Raw genomic sequence first — 13,316 nt, 5'->3', positions numbered from 1 at the left:
AGGCATCCAAACTATGAATGAACACGTGGAGTTATGTACTTAACAAAAAAAGGTGAAATAACTGAAAACATGTTTTAATATTATAGTTCCTTCAAAATAGCCACCCTTTGCTCTGATTACTGCTTTGCACACTCTTGGCATTCTCTCGATGAGCTTCATTTCAGGTGACTACCTCTTGAAGCTCATGGAGAGAATGCCAAGAGTGTGCGAAAAAGTAATCAGGACTGCGCCTGCGCCGTGACAAAAACTGTAAAGTTCCATTTCGTTTTTTTTGAGGTGGTCAGTCATAACGTTTTTAGAACTCTATCGGACATTGTGACTTTTAGTATTAGTGTTCCGGAAAAAAAGGGACCCGAATACACATACTGTACAGCTGGCGAATCCTTATACATTTATATTAATGTATTACTCACTGTTACAAGCGGGCCTCTGAGGGCAGCCATAACTGTGATGTGGCCCTCAATGAAAACCAGTTTGACGTCCCTGGTCTAAACACTCTGCAAAACAGCAGTATGTGTGACAAAGCAAATTGGTGTCGAATCTAAGAATATGTATGTTATTAATTAAGGAATTAATTTCATATTTAGAATACGTAAACAACCAAGCTCCGGGTCGACAAATAGCCCCCGGGCTGCACTTTTGACCATACTTGCCAACCCTCCCGATTTTCCCGGGAGACTCCCGAATTTCAGTGCCCCTCCCGAAAATCTCCCGGGGCAACCATTGTCCCGAATTTCTCCCGATTTCCACCCGGACAACAACATTGGGGGCGTGCCTTAAAGGCCTACTGAAAGCCACTACTACAGACCACGCAGTCTGATAGTTTATATATCAATGATGAAATCTTAACATTGCAACACATGCCAATACGGCCGGGTTAACTTATAAAGTGCAATTTTAATTTTCCCGGGAAACTTCCGGTTGAAAACGTCTAGGTATGATGACGTATGCGCGTGACGTCAATCGTTGAACCGGAAGTATTGGTACACCATTGAATCCAATACAAAAAGCTCTGTTTTCATCTCAAAATTCCACAGTATTCTGGACATCTGTGTTGGTGAATCTTTTGCAATTTGTTTAATGAACAATGAAGACTGCAAAGAAGAAAGTTGTAGGGGGGATCGGTGTATTAGCGGCTGACTACAGCAACACAACCAGGAGGACTTTGAGATGGATAGCAGACGCGCTAGCTGCCGACCTCACCTTGACTTCCTCCGTCTCCGGGCTGCCGACCGCATCTATGATCGTCGCTCCGTCGATCACTGGAACGCAGGTGAGCACGGGTGTTGATGAGCAGATGAAGGCTAGCATAGGTGGATAGCTAATGTTTTTAGCATAGCTCTGTCGAGGTCCCGTTGCTAAGTTAGCTTCAATGGCGTCGTTAGCAACAGCATTGTTAAGCTTCGCCAGCCTGGAAAGCATTAACCGTGTAGTTACATGTCCATGGTTTAATAGTATTGTTGATTTTCTGTCTATCCTTCCAGTCAGGGGTTTATTTATTTTGTTTCTATCTGCATTCAAGCCCGATGTGCTATCACGTTAGCTCCGTAGCTAAAGAGTTTCGCCGATGTATTGTCGTGGAGATAAAAGTAACTGTGAATGTCCATTTCGCGTTCTCGACTCTCATTTTCAAGAGGATATAGTATCCGAGGTGGTTTAAAATACAAATCCGTGATCCACAATAGAAAAAGGAGAAAGTGTGGAATCCAATGAACCCTTGTATCTAAGTTACGGTCAGAGCGAAAAAAGATACGTCCTGCACTGCACTCTAGTCCTTCACTCCTACGTTCCTCATCCACAAATCTTTCATCCTCGCTCAAATTAATGGGGTAATCGTCGCTTTCTCGGTCCGAATCGCTCTCGCTGCTGGTGTAAACAATGGGGAAATGTGAGGAGCCTTTCAACCTGCGACGTCACGCTACTTCCGGTACAGGCAAGGCTTTTTTTTTATCAGCGACCAAAAGTTGCAAACTTTATCGTCGATATTCTCTACTAAATCCTTTCAGCAAAAATATGGCAATATCGCGAAATGATCAAGTATGACACATAGAATGGATCTGCTATCCCCGTTTAAATAAAAAAAAATCATTTCAGTAGGCCTTTAAGGAATTAATTTCATATTTAGAATACGTAAACAACTAAGCTGCGGGTCGACAAATAGCCCCCGGGCTGTTCTTTTGACCATACTTGCCAACCCTCCCGATTTTCCCAGGAGACTCCCGAATTTCAGTGACCCTCCCGAAAATCTGCCGGGGCAACCATTCTCCCGAATTTCTCCCGATTTTCACCCGGACAACAATATTGGGGGCGTGCCTTAAAGGCACTGCCTTTAGCGTCCTCTCTCACCTGAAACATTCACCCCTTAACAGCCGCATGCCGTCCAGGCGTCCGCTTTTCCTCTATATAAACAGCGTGCCGGCCCAGTCACATAATAATGTAGCGTTGGACGGGTTTAACGAGGGTCTTTACTCGAAAAAGTCAAGAAATGCTGACACGTTGTATAATCTTTTAACTGATTTAATGATAACTTTAATTTCAAGCACACACACATACACACAAGTGAATGCAATACATACTTGGTCAACAGCCATACAGGTCACACGGAGGGTGAGGTATAAACAACTTTAACACTGTTACAAATACGCGCCACACTGTGAACCCACACCAAACAAAGAATGACAAACACATTTCGGGAGAACATCCGCACCGTAACGCAACATAAACACAACAGAACAAATACCCAGAACCCCTTGCAGCACTAACTTTTCCGGGACGCTACAATAACATCTTACGGCTTTTGGAGCTCAGTGCACAAGTGCACACACAACAAGAAGGAGACGAAGCAGAAGAAGGAAGAAGAGACATGGCGACCACGAGTAAGAAGAAGAAATACGCTTGCAAGTTCCAAAATGATTGGAAAAAAGAATTTAATTTCATCCAGGACAGCTCGAAGGGGAAGGGGTATGCTGCCTGCACCTCAACCCAGCCCCCCAACCCCGCCGCCCAAATTTGGAGGTCTCAAGGTTGGCAAGCATGCTTTTGACAAACCTGTCCTAGAAAAACAATATTGCTGAAATGTGTTTAAATAAAATCAGGGGGTCAGGGAGTGCTGGCAGGAAAAGCAACTATATATAAAAAAACTTAGCTGTAATTTTGTAGTCATAATTCCGTAATGACATCACTAGTCTTCATATAAAATACTGCACCACTATTTTTGAACACCACCATAGTGCCTGGTAAAAGTATCATACCAAAAGTTCCTCTTATCAAGAGCTATTTCTACTGCAGGGTTTCCCACACATTCATTTATTTGTGGCGGCCCGCCACGAAAGAATTACGTCCGCCACGAATAAAAAATTATATATATAATAAAAAATAAAAAATAAAATATATATATATATATATATATATTTATTTATTTTTTTTTGTCCTGTCCAGCTTCTCAGGCAAATCACATAGTTGATGTAGATGCCCATATAGGCTGTTCAGATTTACTTTACAAAAGAGAAGTGTAGGATACTTCTCTTGTTGCCTTATTTGTATTTGACCACTACTGTTTTCTGTTTATTTGTTACTGACTGTGGCAGGACACCTCTGCCTCTGTTTCACTTTATGTTGCTGGTAAATAAGATGGTTGTAGTAGTAGGCTAAAGTTAAATTATTTAGTATGCACTAATTAAAGGGGCAGAGCTTTAAGAGACATTTTAGCTTTTATATTTTATAAGATATATTTTTTGTAAGAACCACAATTAATAAATATATTTCAGTGAATAACTTATTGTTCAAATCTGTATATAAATATGTACATAAAGTGTTGTAATTATATTGTAAAATGGATGGATGGATGGACGTTTAAAACAAAACTGTTATTAATTAGTAAGTATACATTTTTTAAGCCTTTTTAGAGAAAATCATATCATTGTAGTAAATTATGCAAATTACTCAATGATGTCATGGTGATCACGCCCATAGCCACGCCCCCACCGCCACAGGTATCTTGGCAGTTTATGGGAAACACTGGATTGTTTTTAATAGATTATATTGAAGTGCAGAACATTTCTGCACCATGGCAGTCACAACAAAAATACATATTGTTGAATATTCTTCTGACAATATACGTTGTTAATCAAAACTGATGAGCCATACTTAGAAAAGCCAGTACAGACTGTTTGTGCAGCAGCATTCAAGATAACTTCATCAGACAGAGGAAGACAGTCTTCTGTTGCAAAACAGTGGGGGAACAACATCATGCCAAGTATCCTATTGGTCAAATGCAGTGTTCAGTTGACTTAGTATGGTCTCAGTGCATCACAGGTTTTAAAGTACCATTGAGTACATTGAAATTCATGTACACATTTAAATGTTTCATGTTGAAACCATGCGGGCTTTAGAGTCCATGAAGTGTTTTAACAGCACAGAAAGTTTGTATAAATGTGTGCGAAAGCTATGTGGAGAGGCTTATCAAGATAATATAACGTATGTATGTATGTATGTACACTACCCGTTCAAAAGTTTGGAGTCACACCAAACAATTTTGTGGAATAGCCTTCATTTCTAAGAACAAGAATAGACTGCCGAGTTTCAGATGAAAGTTCTCTTTTTCTGGCCATTTTGAGCGTTTAATTGACCCTACAAATGTGATGCTCCAGAAACTCAATCTGCTCAAAGGAAGGTCAGTTTTGTAGCTTCTGTAACGAGCTAAACTGTTTTCAGATGTGTGAACATGATTGCACAAGGGTTTTCTAATCATCAATTAGCCTTCTGAGCCAATGAGCAAACACATTGTACCATTAGAACACTGGAGTGATAGGTGCTGGAAATGGGCCTCTATACACCTATGTAGATATTGCACCAAAAACCAGACATTTGCAGCTAGAATAGTCATTTACCACATTAGCAATGTATAGAGTGTATTTCTTTAAAGTTAAGACTAGTTTAAAGTTATCTTCATTGAAAAGTACAGTGCTTTTCCTTCAAAAATAAGGACATTTCAATGTGACCCCAAACTTTTGAACGGTAGTGTATATTATTGTTGTAACGATACCAATATTTTGGTACGGGTGCTAAAATTATTTCAGGACTTTTCTGTACTTTTATAAATAAAGGGGACCACAAAAAAATGGCATTGGCTTTATTTTAACAAAAAAAACTTAGGGTACATTAAACTTATGTTTCTTATTGCAGTTAAGTCCTTAAATAAAATAGTGAACATACAAGACAACTTGCCTTTTATTAGTAAGTAAACAAACAAATGCTCCTAATTAGTCTGCTGACATATGCAGTAACATATTGGGTCATTTATCTACCCATTATTTTGTCAACATTATTAAGGACAAGTGGTACAAAATGAATTATTAATCTACTTGTTCATTTTAGATGAGCTCGGGCCCAGCAAAGCCGGCGCCGTTTCTGGGTGTTGTTGATAAATGGCTTTGGCTTTGCATAGTAGAGTTTTAAACTTGCTCTTACAGATGTAGCGACGAACTGTAGTTACTGACAGTGGTTTTCTGAAGTGTTCGTGAGCCCATATGGTGATACCCTTTACACACTGATGGGATCGAAAGTCACAGGCATTGCCGCTTACGTGCAGGGATTTCTCCAGATTCTCTGAACCTTTTGATGATATTACGGACCGCTGACGGTGAAATCCCTAAATTCCTTGCAATAGTTCGTTGAGAAATGTTCTTAAACTGTTTGACGATTTTCTCACGCATTTGTTGACAAAGTGGTGACCCTCGCCCCGTCCTTGTTTGTGAATGACTGAGCGTTTCATGTAAGCTGCTTTTATACCCAATCATGGCACCCACCTGTTCCCAATTAGCCTGTTCACCTGTGGGATGTTCCAAATAAGTGTTTGATGAGCATTCCTCAACTTTCCCAGTCCTTTTTGCCACTTGTGCCAACTTTTTTTAAACACGTTGCAGGCATCAAATTCCAAATGAGCTAATATTTGCAAAAAATAAAGTTTACCAGTTCGAACGTTAAGTATCTTGTCTTTGCAGTCTATTCAATGTAATATAAGTTGAAAAAGATTTGCAAATCATTGTATTCTATTTTTATTTACCATTTACACAACGTGCTGACTTCACTGCTTTTGGGTAGAAAGTATCCAGTAACTGATGGTCTGCATCAATCAACTTACCTAAATATGATCTTAGCCTAATGAATTATTTTGGCCACGAGGTGTTGCCAATACAAATTACTATTTCACTTCAATTTAAAGACAGCATAAGTCTGTCATAAAGTTAGTTTGCAAAATTATGTACTATGAGTCGTACTAATACCATATCAGATTAGTATCCGTATCGGCCCCCCAAGAAATACTTCCAAGGAATTTGAGAACTGCCACAGAAGGTCACAGTTAACTGATAAGCCATTTTGTTGGAGTTGCTGGTTTTATTTTGCAAAAGAATAGAGACATCACTGCGTATATCTTCAGCCTTTGTTTAGCTCAGAGGTGTCAACGTTGTTTTCACTGAGGGCCACATCGCAGTTATGTTTGGCCCCGGAGGGCCGCATCTAACAGTGAATACTATTATTACACAATTTTTCCATGTATTTTATTTTATTAGTAGATTTTTTTTTTAAACTAAAATGTACAAAAAAAATATGGTAAGGTGCAATAATTTCACCTCAAAATGTAGTGTGTATTACTTTAAATAGAAAAACACTACTGCTGTTTTTATGGTAAAAAAAAAAAAAGGCAGCGCAGTTGCTAGAATTTTATTGTAAAATTTACAAGTGTTTTTTTACTGTAAATAAAAAAAAACTGAAAACCTGAGCTGCCAGTTTACCGCAAAACTGTGGATTTTTCGGTGTATTACTGTAAATGCCAAAACGGCACCACAGTTTATTACAGTAAAAAAAAAAAGTTTTTTTCATTTAGAGAAAAATGGTGTAAAAACCACAGTAAATTTCACAATTTTACCATTGAATCTATTGCTACTTTTACATTGCACAATTTGATGTATAACTTGCTGGAGAGGCGTGATTGGGAAGAATGGCTGCCCGGATCTGAACCCGAGCGGTGTTTTGTTATTGGACTTTTGTGGCCGTCACAGATTGTCCATAACAAACACCATGTTCAAACATAAGGGTGTCCATATGTGCACTTGGCACCAGGACACCCTAGGCCGCAGTTCCATGATCGACTTTGTAGTCGTGTCGTCGGATTTGCGGCCTCATGTTTTAGACACTCGGGTGAAGAGAGGGGCGGAGCTTTCTACCGATCACCACCTGGTGGTGAGTTGGCTGCGATGGTGGGGGAGGATGCCGGACAGACCTGGCAGGCCCAAACGCATTGTGAGGGTTTGCTGGGAACGTCTGGCAGAGTCTCCTGTCAGAGAGAGTTTCAATTCCCACCTCCGGAAGAACTTTGAACATGTCACGAGGGAGGTGCTGGACATTGAGTGCGAATGGACCATGTTCCGCACCTCTATTGTCGTGGCGGCTGATTGGAGCTGTGGCCGCAAGGTAGTTGGTGCCTGTCGTGGCGGTAATCCTAGAACCCGTTGGTGGACACCGGCGGTGAGGGATGCCGTCAAGCTGAAGAAGGAGTCCTATCGGGTTCTTTTGGCTCATAGGACTCCTGAGGCAGCGGACAGGTACCGACAGGCCAAGCGGTGTGCGGCTTCGGCGGTCGCGGAGGCAAAAACTCGGACATGGGAGGAGTTCGGGGAAGCCATGGAAAACTACTTCCGGACGGCTTCGAAGCGATTCTGGACCACCATCCGCCGCCTCAGGAAGGGAAAGCAGTGCACTATCAACACCGTGTACGGTGAGGATGGTGTTCTGCTGACCTCGACTGCGGATGTTGTGGATCGGTGGAGGGAATACTTCGAAGACCTCCTCAATCCCACCAACACGTCTTCCTATGACGAAGTAGTGCCTGGGGAATCTGTGGTGGGCTCTCCTATTTCTGGGGCTGAGGTTGCTGAGGTAGTTAAAAAGCTCCTCGGTGGTGGATGAGATCCTCGGTGGTGGATGAGATCCGCCCAGAGTTCCTTAAGGCTCTGGATGCTGTGGGGCTGTCTTGGTTGACAAGACTCTGCAGCATCGCGTGGACATCGGGGGCGGTACCTCTGGATTGGTAGACCGGGGTGGTGGTTCCTCTCTTTAAGAAGGGGAACCGGAGGGTGTGTTCTAACTATCGTGGGATCACACTCCTCAGCTTTCCCGGTAAGGTCTATTCAGGTGTACTGGAGAGGAGGCTACGCCGGATAGTCGAACCTCGGATTCAGGAGGAACAGTGTGGTTTTCGTCCTGGTCGTGGAACTGTGGACCAGCTCTATACTCTCGGCAGGGTCCTTGAGGGTGCATGGGAGTTTGCCCAACCAGTCTACATGTGTTTTGTGGACTTGGAGAAGGCATTCGACCGTGTCCCTCGGGAAGTCCTGTGGGGAGTGCTCAGAGAGTATGGGGTATCGGACTGTCTGATTGTGGCGGTCCGCTCCCTGTATGATCAGTGCCAGAGTTTGGTCCGCATTGCCGGCAGTAAGTCGGACACGTTTCCAGTGAGAGTTGGACTCCGCCAAGGCTGCCCTTTGTCACCGATTCTGTTCATAACTTTTATGGACAGAATTTCTAGGCGCAGTCAAGGCGTTGAGGGGATCTGGTTTGGTGGCTGCAGGATTAGGTCTCTGCTTTTCGCAGATGATGTGGTCCTGATGGCTTCATCTGGCCAGGATCTTCAGCTCTCGCTGGATCGGTTCGCAGCTGAGTGTGAAGCGACTGGGATGAGAATCAGCACCTCCAAGTCCGAATCCATGGTTCTCGCCCGGAAAAGGGTGGAGTGCCATCTCCGGGTTGCGGAGGAGACCCTTCCCCAAGTGGAGGAGTTCAAGTACCTCGGAGTCTTGTTCACGAGTGAGGGAAGAGTGGATCGTGAGATCGACAGGCGGATCGGTGCGGCGTCTTCAGTAATGCGGACGCTGTATCGATCCGTTGTGGTGAAGAAGGAGCTGAGCCGGAAGGCAAAGCTCTCAATTTACCGGTCGATCTACGTTCCCATCCTCACCTATGGTCATGAGCTTTGGGTTATGACCGAAAGGACAAGATCACGGGTACAAGCGGCCGAAATGAGTTTCCTCCGCCGGGTGGCGTGGCTCTCCCTTAGAGATAGGGTGAGAAGCTCTGCCATCCGGGGGGAGCTCAAAGTAAAGCCGCTGCTCCTCCACATCGAGAGGAGCCAGATGAGGCGGTTCGGGCATCTGGTCAGGATGCCACCCGAACGCCTCCCTAGGGAGGTGTTTAGGGCACGTCCGACCGGTAGGAGGCCACGGGGAAGACCCAGGACACGTTGGGAAGACTATGTCTCCCGGCTGGCCTGGGAACGCCTCGGGATCCCCCGGGAGGAGCTGGACGAAGTGGCTGGGGAGAGGGAAGTCTGGGCTTCCCTGCTTAAGCTGCTGCCCCCGCGACCCGACCTCGGATAAGCGGAAGATGGATGGATGGATGGACTTGCTTTGAAATCATTATTAGTATTTATTTATATTTAAAAAATGGTTCGAATGTTTAATATATTTTTGCATAATTAGACAATTTAAGTTAACAAAATTTGCGATTACATGGACAACTTTTTTTTTCCTGCGAAAAAAGAATACATTTAGTAAGAAAAGTTACAGTACTTTACGGGTTATTTCCAGGCTTACGGGGGCCAAATAAAATGAAGTGACGGGCCACATCTGGCCCCCGGGCCTTGAGATTGACACCTGTGATAGAGAGTAAGATGCAAAGGTTGTCGGCCTTTTGGATTTTTGGGATGATACGGACCAATTGCAGTTTTTCGTAGTTTTTTGTGTAATGTTCAAATCCGGGATGTTTTTATTTTGTCTTTATAATGAACCAATAAAAATTAGCTGTGGGACGCATGGTGGACAACCCTCGCATAAAGCAAACAAATAGTCCAGTCTTTGTCAGGCTTGGTCAAAAATTGGACTCAGATGCAGAGTAGGGAACAATCCGGCAGGCTTTTATTTTGACAGCTACTTTTCACCTCCTGAGTCAGGACAATACAACTTAGGCTATAATCTGACTACTCGGCGAAAAAGGTTCCACAAAAAAGGAACAACCGAAAATCACTCCGAAAGGAGGAAACAAAAAATATCAATAGCGAACTATACTTAGCGCAGGATGTAATCTTGAAACTTATCAATAACAAAAGACGCTCCAAAAGGAGGGAGAAACAACGGCTATAAAACTTATTCATTGTTTCTTATGTAGAAAAATAATTAATGTCACTCAAAAAATTGAGGAAAAAGCAGAAACTTACCACTTCGGCTGCAAAACATTATAACCAAAAATCCCTCTGCTTAGGAGGAAAAAAGGAAACTCAAAACACCAACAAGGGAATTCAGGATCAGGATAATCAAAAGCGAGACGAGACTAGGCTTGGACATGATGCTCGAGAGGCACGAGACAATGAGACATTCTGGCACAGAACAAAGGGAGGCGTGGGCTTATAAGACACATGAGGGTAATGGGGAACAGGTGGAAACAATCAGGGATCAGGGACGACGTCAGACTGACGACACAAAAGGAAAGGCAAGTGACCTGGAAACAAGAGGAGAGTTACTTTTCAAATTAAAACATGCAATTCACAAGACAGAAAAAAACAAGACAAGACATCCCTCACCGCGGTGTGACAGTCTTATGTTAATGGGATTGAAAACTTGAAAACGATCTGTCAGACCTGGGCGGCCCATTAAGCTTTTCAATCTGGCCTCCCGGACATTCCCCCACATTTTCTTTTAGATCTTTAAAATGGAAACTGTACCTGCCATTATGATGTGCAGTGATGTTTTCTAATGACCGTAAGTCTTGAACTATACAAAGTATTTCCATGGTTGGAATCTGCGCTTTTGCATGACATACTAGTTACTATGGTAATCTAATTAGTTACTATGGTAATCTAAGTCACAGAAGCTCAGACGAGGCACCAAGCAGTGTGGGTGGGGAGCGTTTCCACAGAGTGTTTCCAGAGCCTCAAATGTGGGTGTCAGGGACAGACTCTGAAGGAGATTTTTACAACAAAGTTCTAAAGCTTAGTGATATATCACATATATCAGATTGTAGGTGGGGTTTTTTTTACCCTTCGCGTTCATATTTCGCCGTGTTTGTTGCATTTTTGTTGCATTTCGCTTGAGTGTAAAATATGTCGATGGAGAGGGGGTGTGACGTTCATATGTTGTCAATATTCAGTGTTTTATCGTTCATAGTTAATATTGTAAATCCCACATTCTTTATTTTCATGTACATTATGGGTGTCTCATTCAGTAAAAAATTTTTTAAAATTCCATTCCATTTAAGGTGGTCTGTCATAAAGTTTTTAGCATTCAACCAGACATTATTGTGAGGTTTTGTATTAGTGTTCCTAAAAATAGATATACCGGCCCCCAGACACTTTTCTTTCTCTAAATTTGGCCCCTCTTGTCAAAATAATTGCCAAGGCCTGGTCTAAGGTCTACTTATTAAAGACAAAAACCTCTGTCTATATGTGATTAATGGTGAAAATTATGAGTTAACTATGGACAAAATGTGATTAATGGTGATTAAATATTTTAATCATTTGACAGCCCTTTTTTGTATGTTTAGCTCTGGCTATGTCCTACTGGATTTGTTCAAACACAACCCATCAAATGGAGTTTGGTTTCAGTTGCCTTTGTCTTTTGTTTTTGGAATTGAAGAAACAAAAACATGTTTGGTTCATTTCAATATACTTTATTGACATGTGTTATTCTGTCCGACATTGTGAAATACAGACTGAACGATCTAATTTCCAAATCTCAGACTATGTATGTCCTACAAATGGATAAGTGTCCATACTGCTTCTTGACAGGTGGTTCAGTTCTTTCCTCACAGTCGGAATGTAAAGGGAAGGTCAATCTCCAGCATTCCAGGGGTGACTTTTACAATGCTTTGAGGGTCCTGTGAAGATTTTTCCAAGTACTCAAAAACAGCAATGTTGATTTGGTCCACTACATACATGAGTGTGTCCATAGTGTCGTTGTAGAGTGAAGCTACATTTTCAACAACTAACTCCATTAGTTTCAGAAGAGTGCGGTAGCTTTCGTTGATATGAATTAATATTTCGTCTAAGTAGTCTGACCCGATTGAGTCAACGAACTCCTGACACTTGTCAACAAGAGCTTTCAGGGTCTCGCCAATCTTCACCAGCACTGTGTCAAGAGTCTCCATGTTTTGGACAAAGTCCACTAGTCCATCAAAAATACCCTTGGCAGTTGTTTTTGTCTTTTCTAAGATCTGTCCTACTGTAACTGCATCACCAACTGGCATGCTGACTTTCACGCTACCGATGTTCAAAACAAAGATGTCATAGAAGTATACCATGTTCTCATAAACAAACTGGAGGGTTTGGTCTAGCATGGTAGCAATGGTGCTGGTCATCTTCTTTAGGACCTCAGGAAGCGTTGTCATATTGTCAGATCCTGGCAATTTGAACTTGGTCTCCCTCAGGAATCTGATGATGGCATCCAAGGCAGCCTGGATGGTTTTCTGGTACTGAACAATGCTATTTTTGAAAAGGACTGACACCTCGCTCATCCCGAGATCGTAGTTGATGGCAGTATCATAGACATCCCTAAGACGGTTCACAACAACATTCTTCAACTGCTCCATGTTCCCTAAGATCTGATACTTGTTAGCGAACTCTGTGACGGCAAAGACGACAGAGGGGAGTCTCCTCTTGACTTCAGAGAGCACAATTTTGGGTGTCTCCATGTTGTACACAATCTGGATCCTGTTGGCACCCTTGGAAGATGACTTAATGACCAAGATGTCTATATCAACATCAGGAGCAGTCTGTTGAAAATAGTGAGGAAAAGTCATTAAAAGAATACTTTTATTTAAGTTAACAATTTTACTAGCAGGTTACCACTCACAGGATAACGGCCATAGACTCTTGCATTCATTTGAGAAGGAGCCCTGCCATTGAACTGCAAGCCCAGAAAGCCAATGGATGGTGCGGATACTGAGGCACTGAGACCATCTCTGCGAGCAGCATAACGGAGGTTGACATCTGTGAAAGTTTCACTGGTGATGTCCATGTTGAGGGTTTGGCGATAGACACTGAAACAGGGCAGACGGGATATTGTAACACTGTTGTCCTGTGATTTTTCATCAATGAAAATATACAAACAAAGAAATGAACTTACCTCATGGCTTGGTCAATTACGTGGTTGACATCCATGTTGAGGTCAGAATGTGTCAGAAGAAGCTTGTTGATCATGTTCAGAGCAGAATTCTCAAAGGATAGAGTGGAAGAAGCTATTGGGGAAAATGTTTTGTGAGATGGGAGC

General features: G+C 42.5%; 1 protein-coding gene across 1 annotated transcript in view; it reads right to left on the bottom strand.

Moving 5' to 3' along the window:
• Nucleotides 1-11,707: 11,707 nt before the first annotated feature.
• apobb.1 (apolipoprotein Bb, tandem duplicate 1) overlaps nucleotides 11,708-13,316 on the bottom strand; it is a 29,478-nt gene continuing 27,869 nt past the window's right edge. Inside the window, exons 27-29 of the mRNA XM_062034763.1 lie at nucleotides 13,173-13,284; nucleotides 12,900-13,086; nucleotides 11,708-12,819 (exon numbers count right to left, since the gene is read on the bottom strand). Coding sequence (XP_061890747.1) covers nucleotides 11,854-12,819; nucleotides 12,900-13,086; nucleotides 13,173-13,284 — 1,265 coding nt within the window. The 3' untranslated portion in view covers nucleotides 11,708-11,853. The remainder of the gene's footprint in view (nucleotides 12,820-12,899; nucleotides 13,087-13,172; nucleotides 13,285-13,316) is intronic.

This window comes from Entelurus aequoreus, linkage group LG23 (genome assembly GCF_033978785.1).
Source record: "Entelurus aequoreus isolate RoL-2023_Sb linkage group LG23, RoL_Eaeq_v1.1, whole genome shotgun sequence".
NCBI classification, from domain to species: domain Eukaryota; kingdom Metazoa; phylum Chordata; class Actinopteri; order Syngnathiformes; family Syngnathidae; genus Entelurus; species Entelurus aequoreus.
This window is presented reverse-complemented; position numbering and strand designations above follow the sequence as displayed.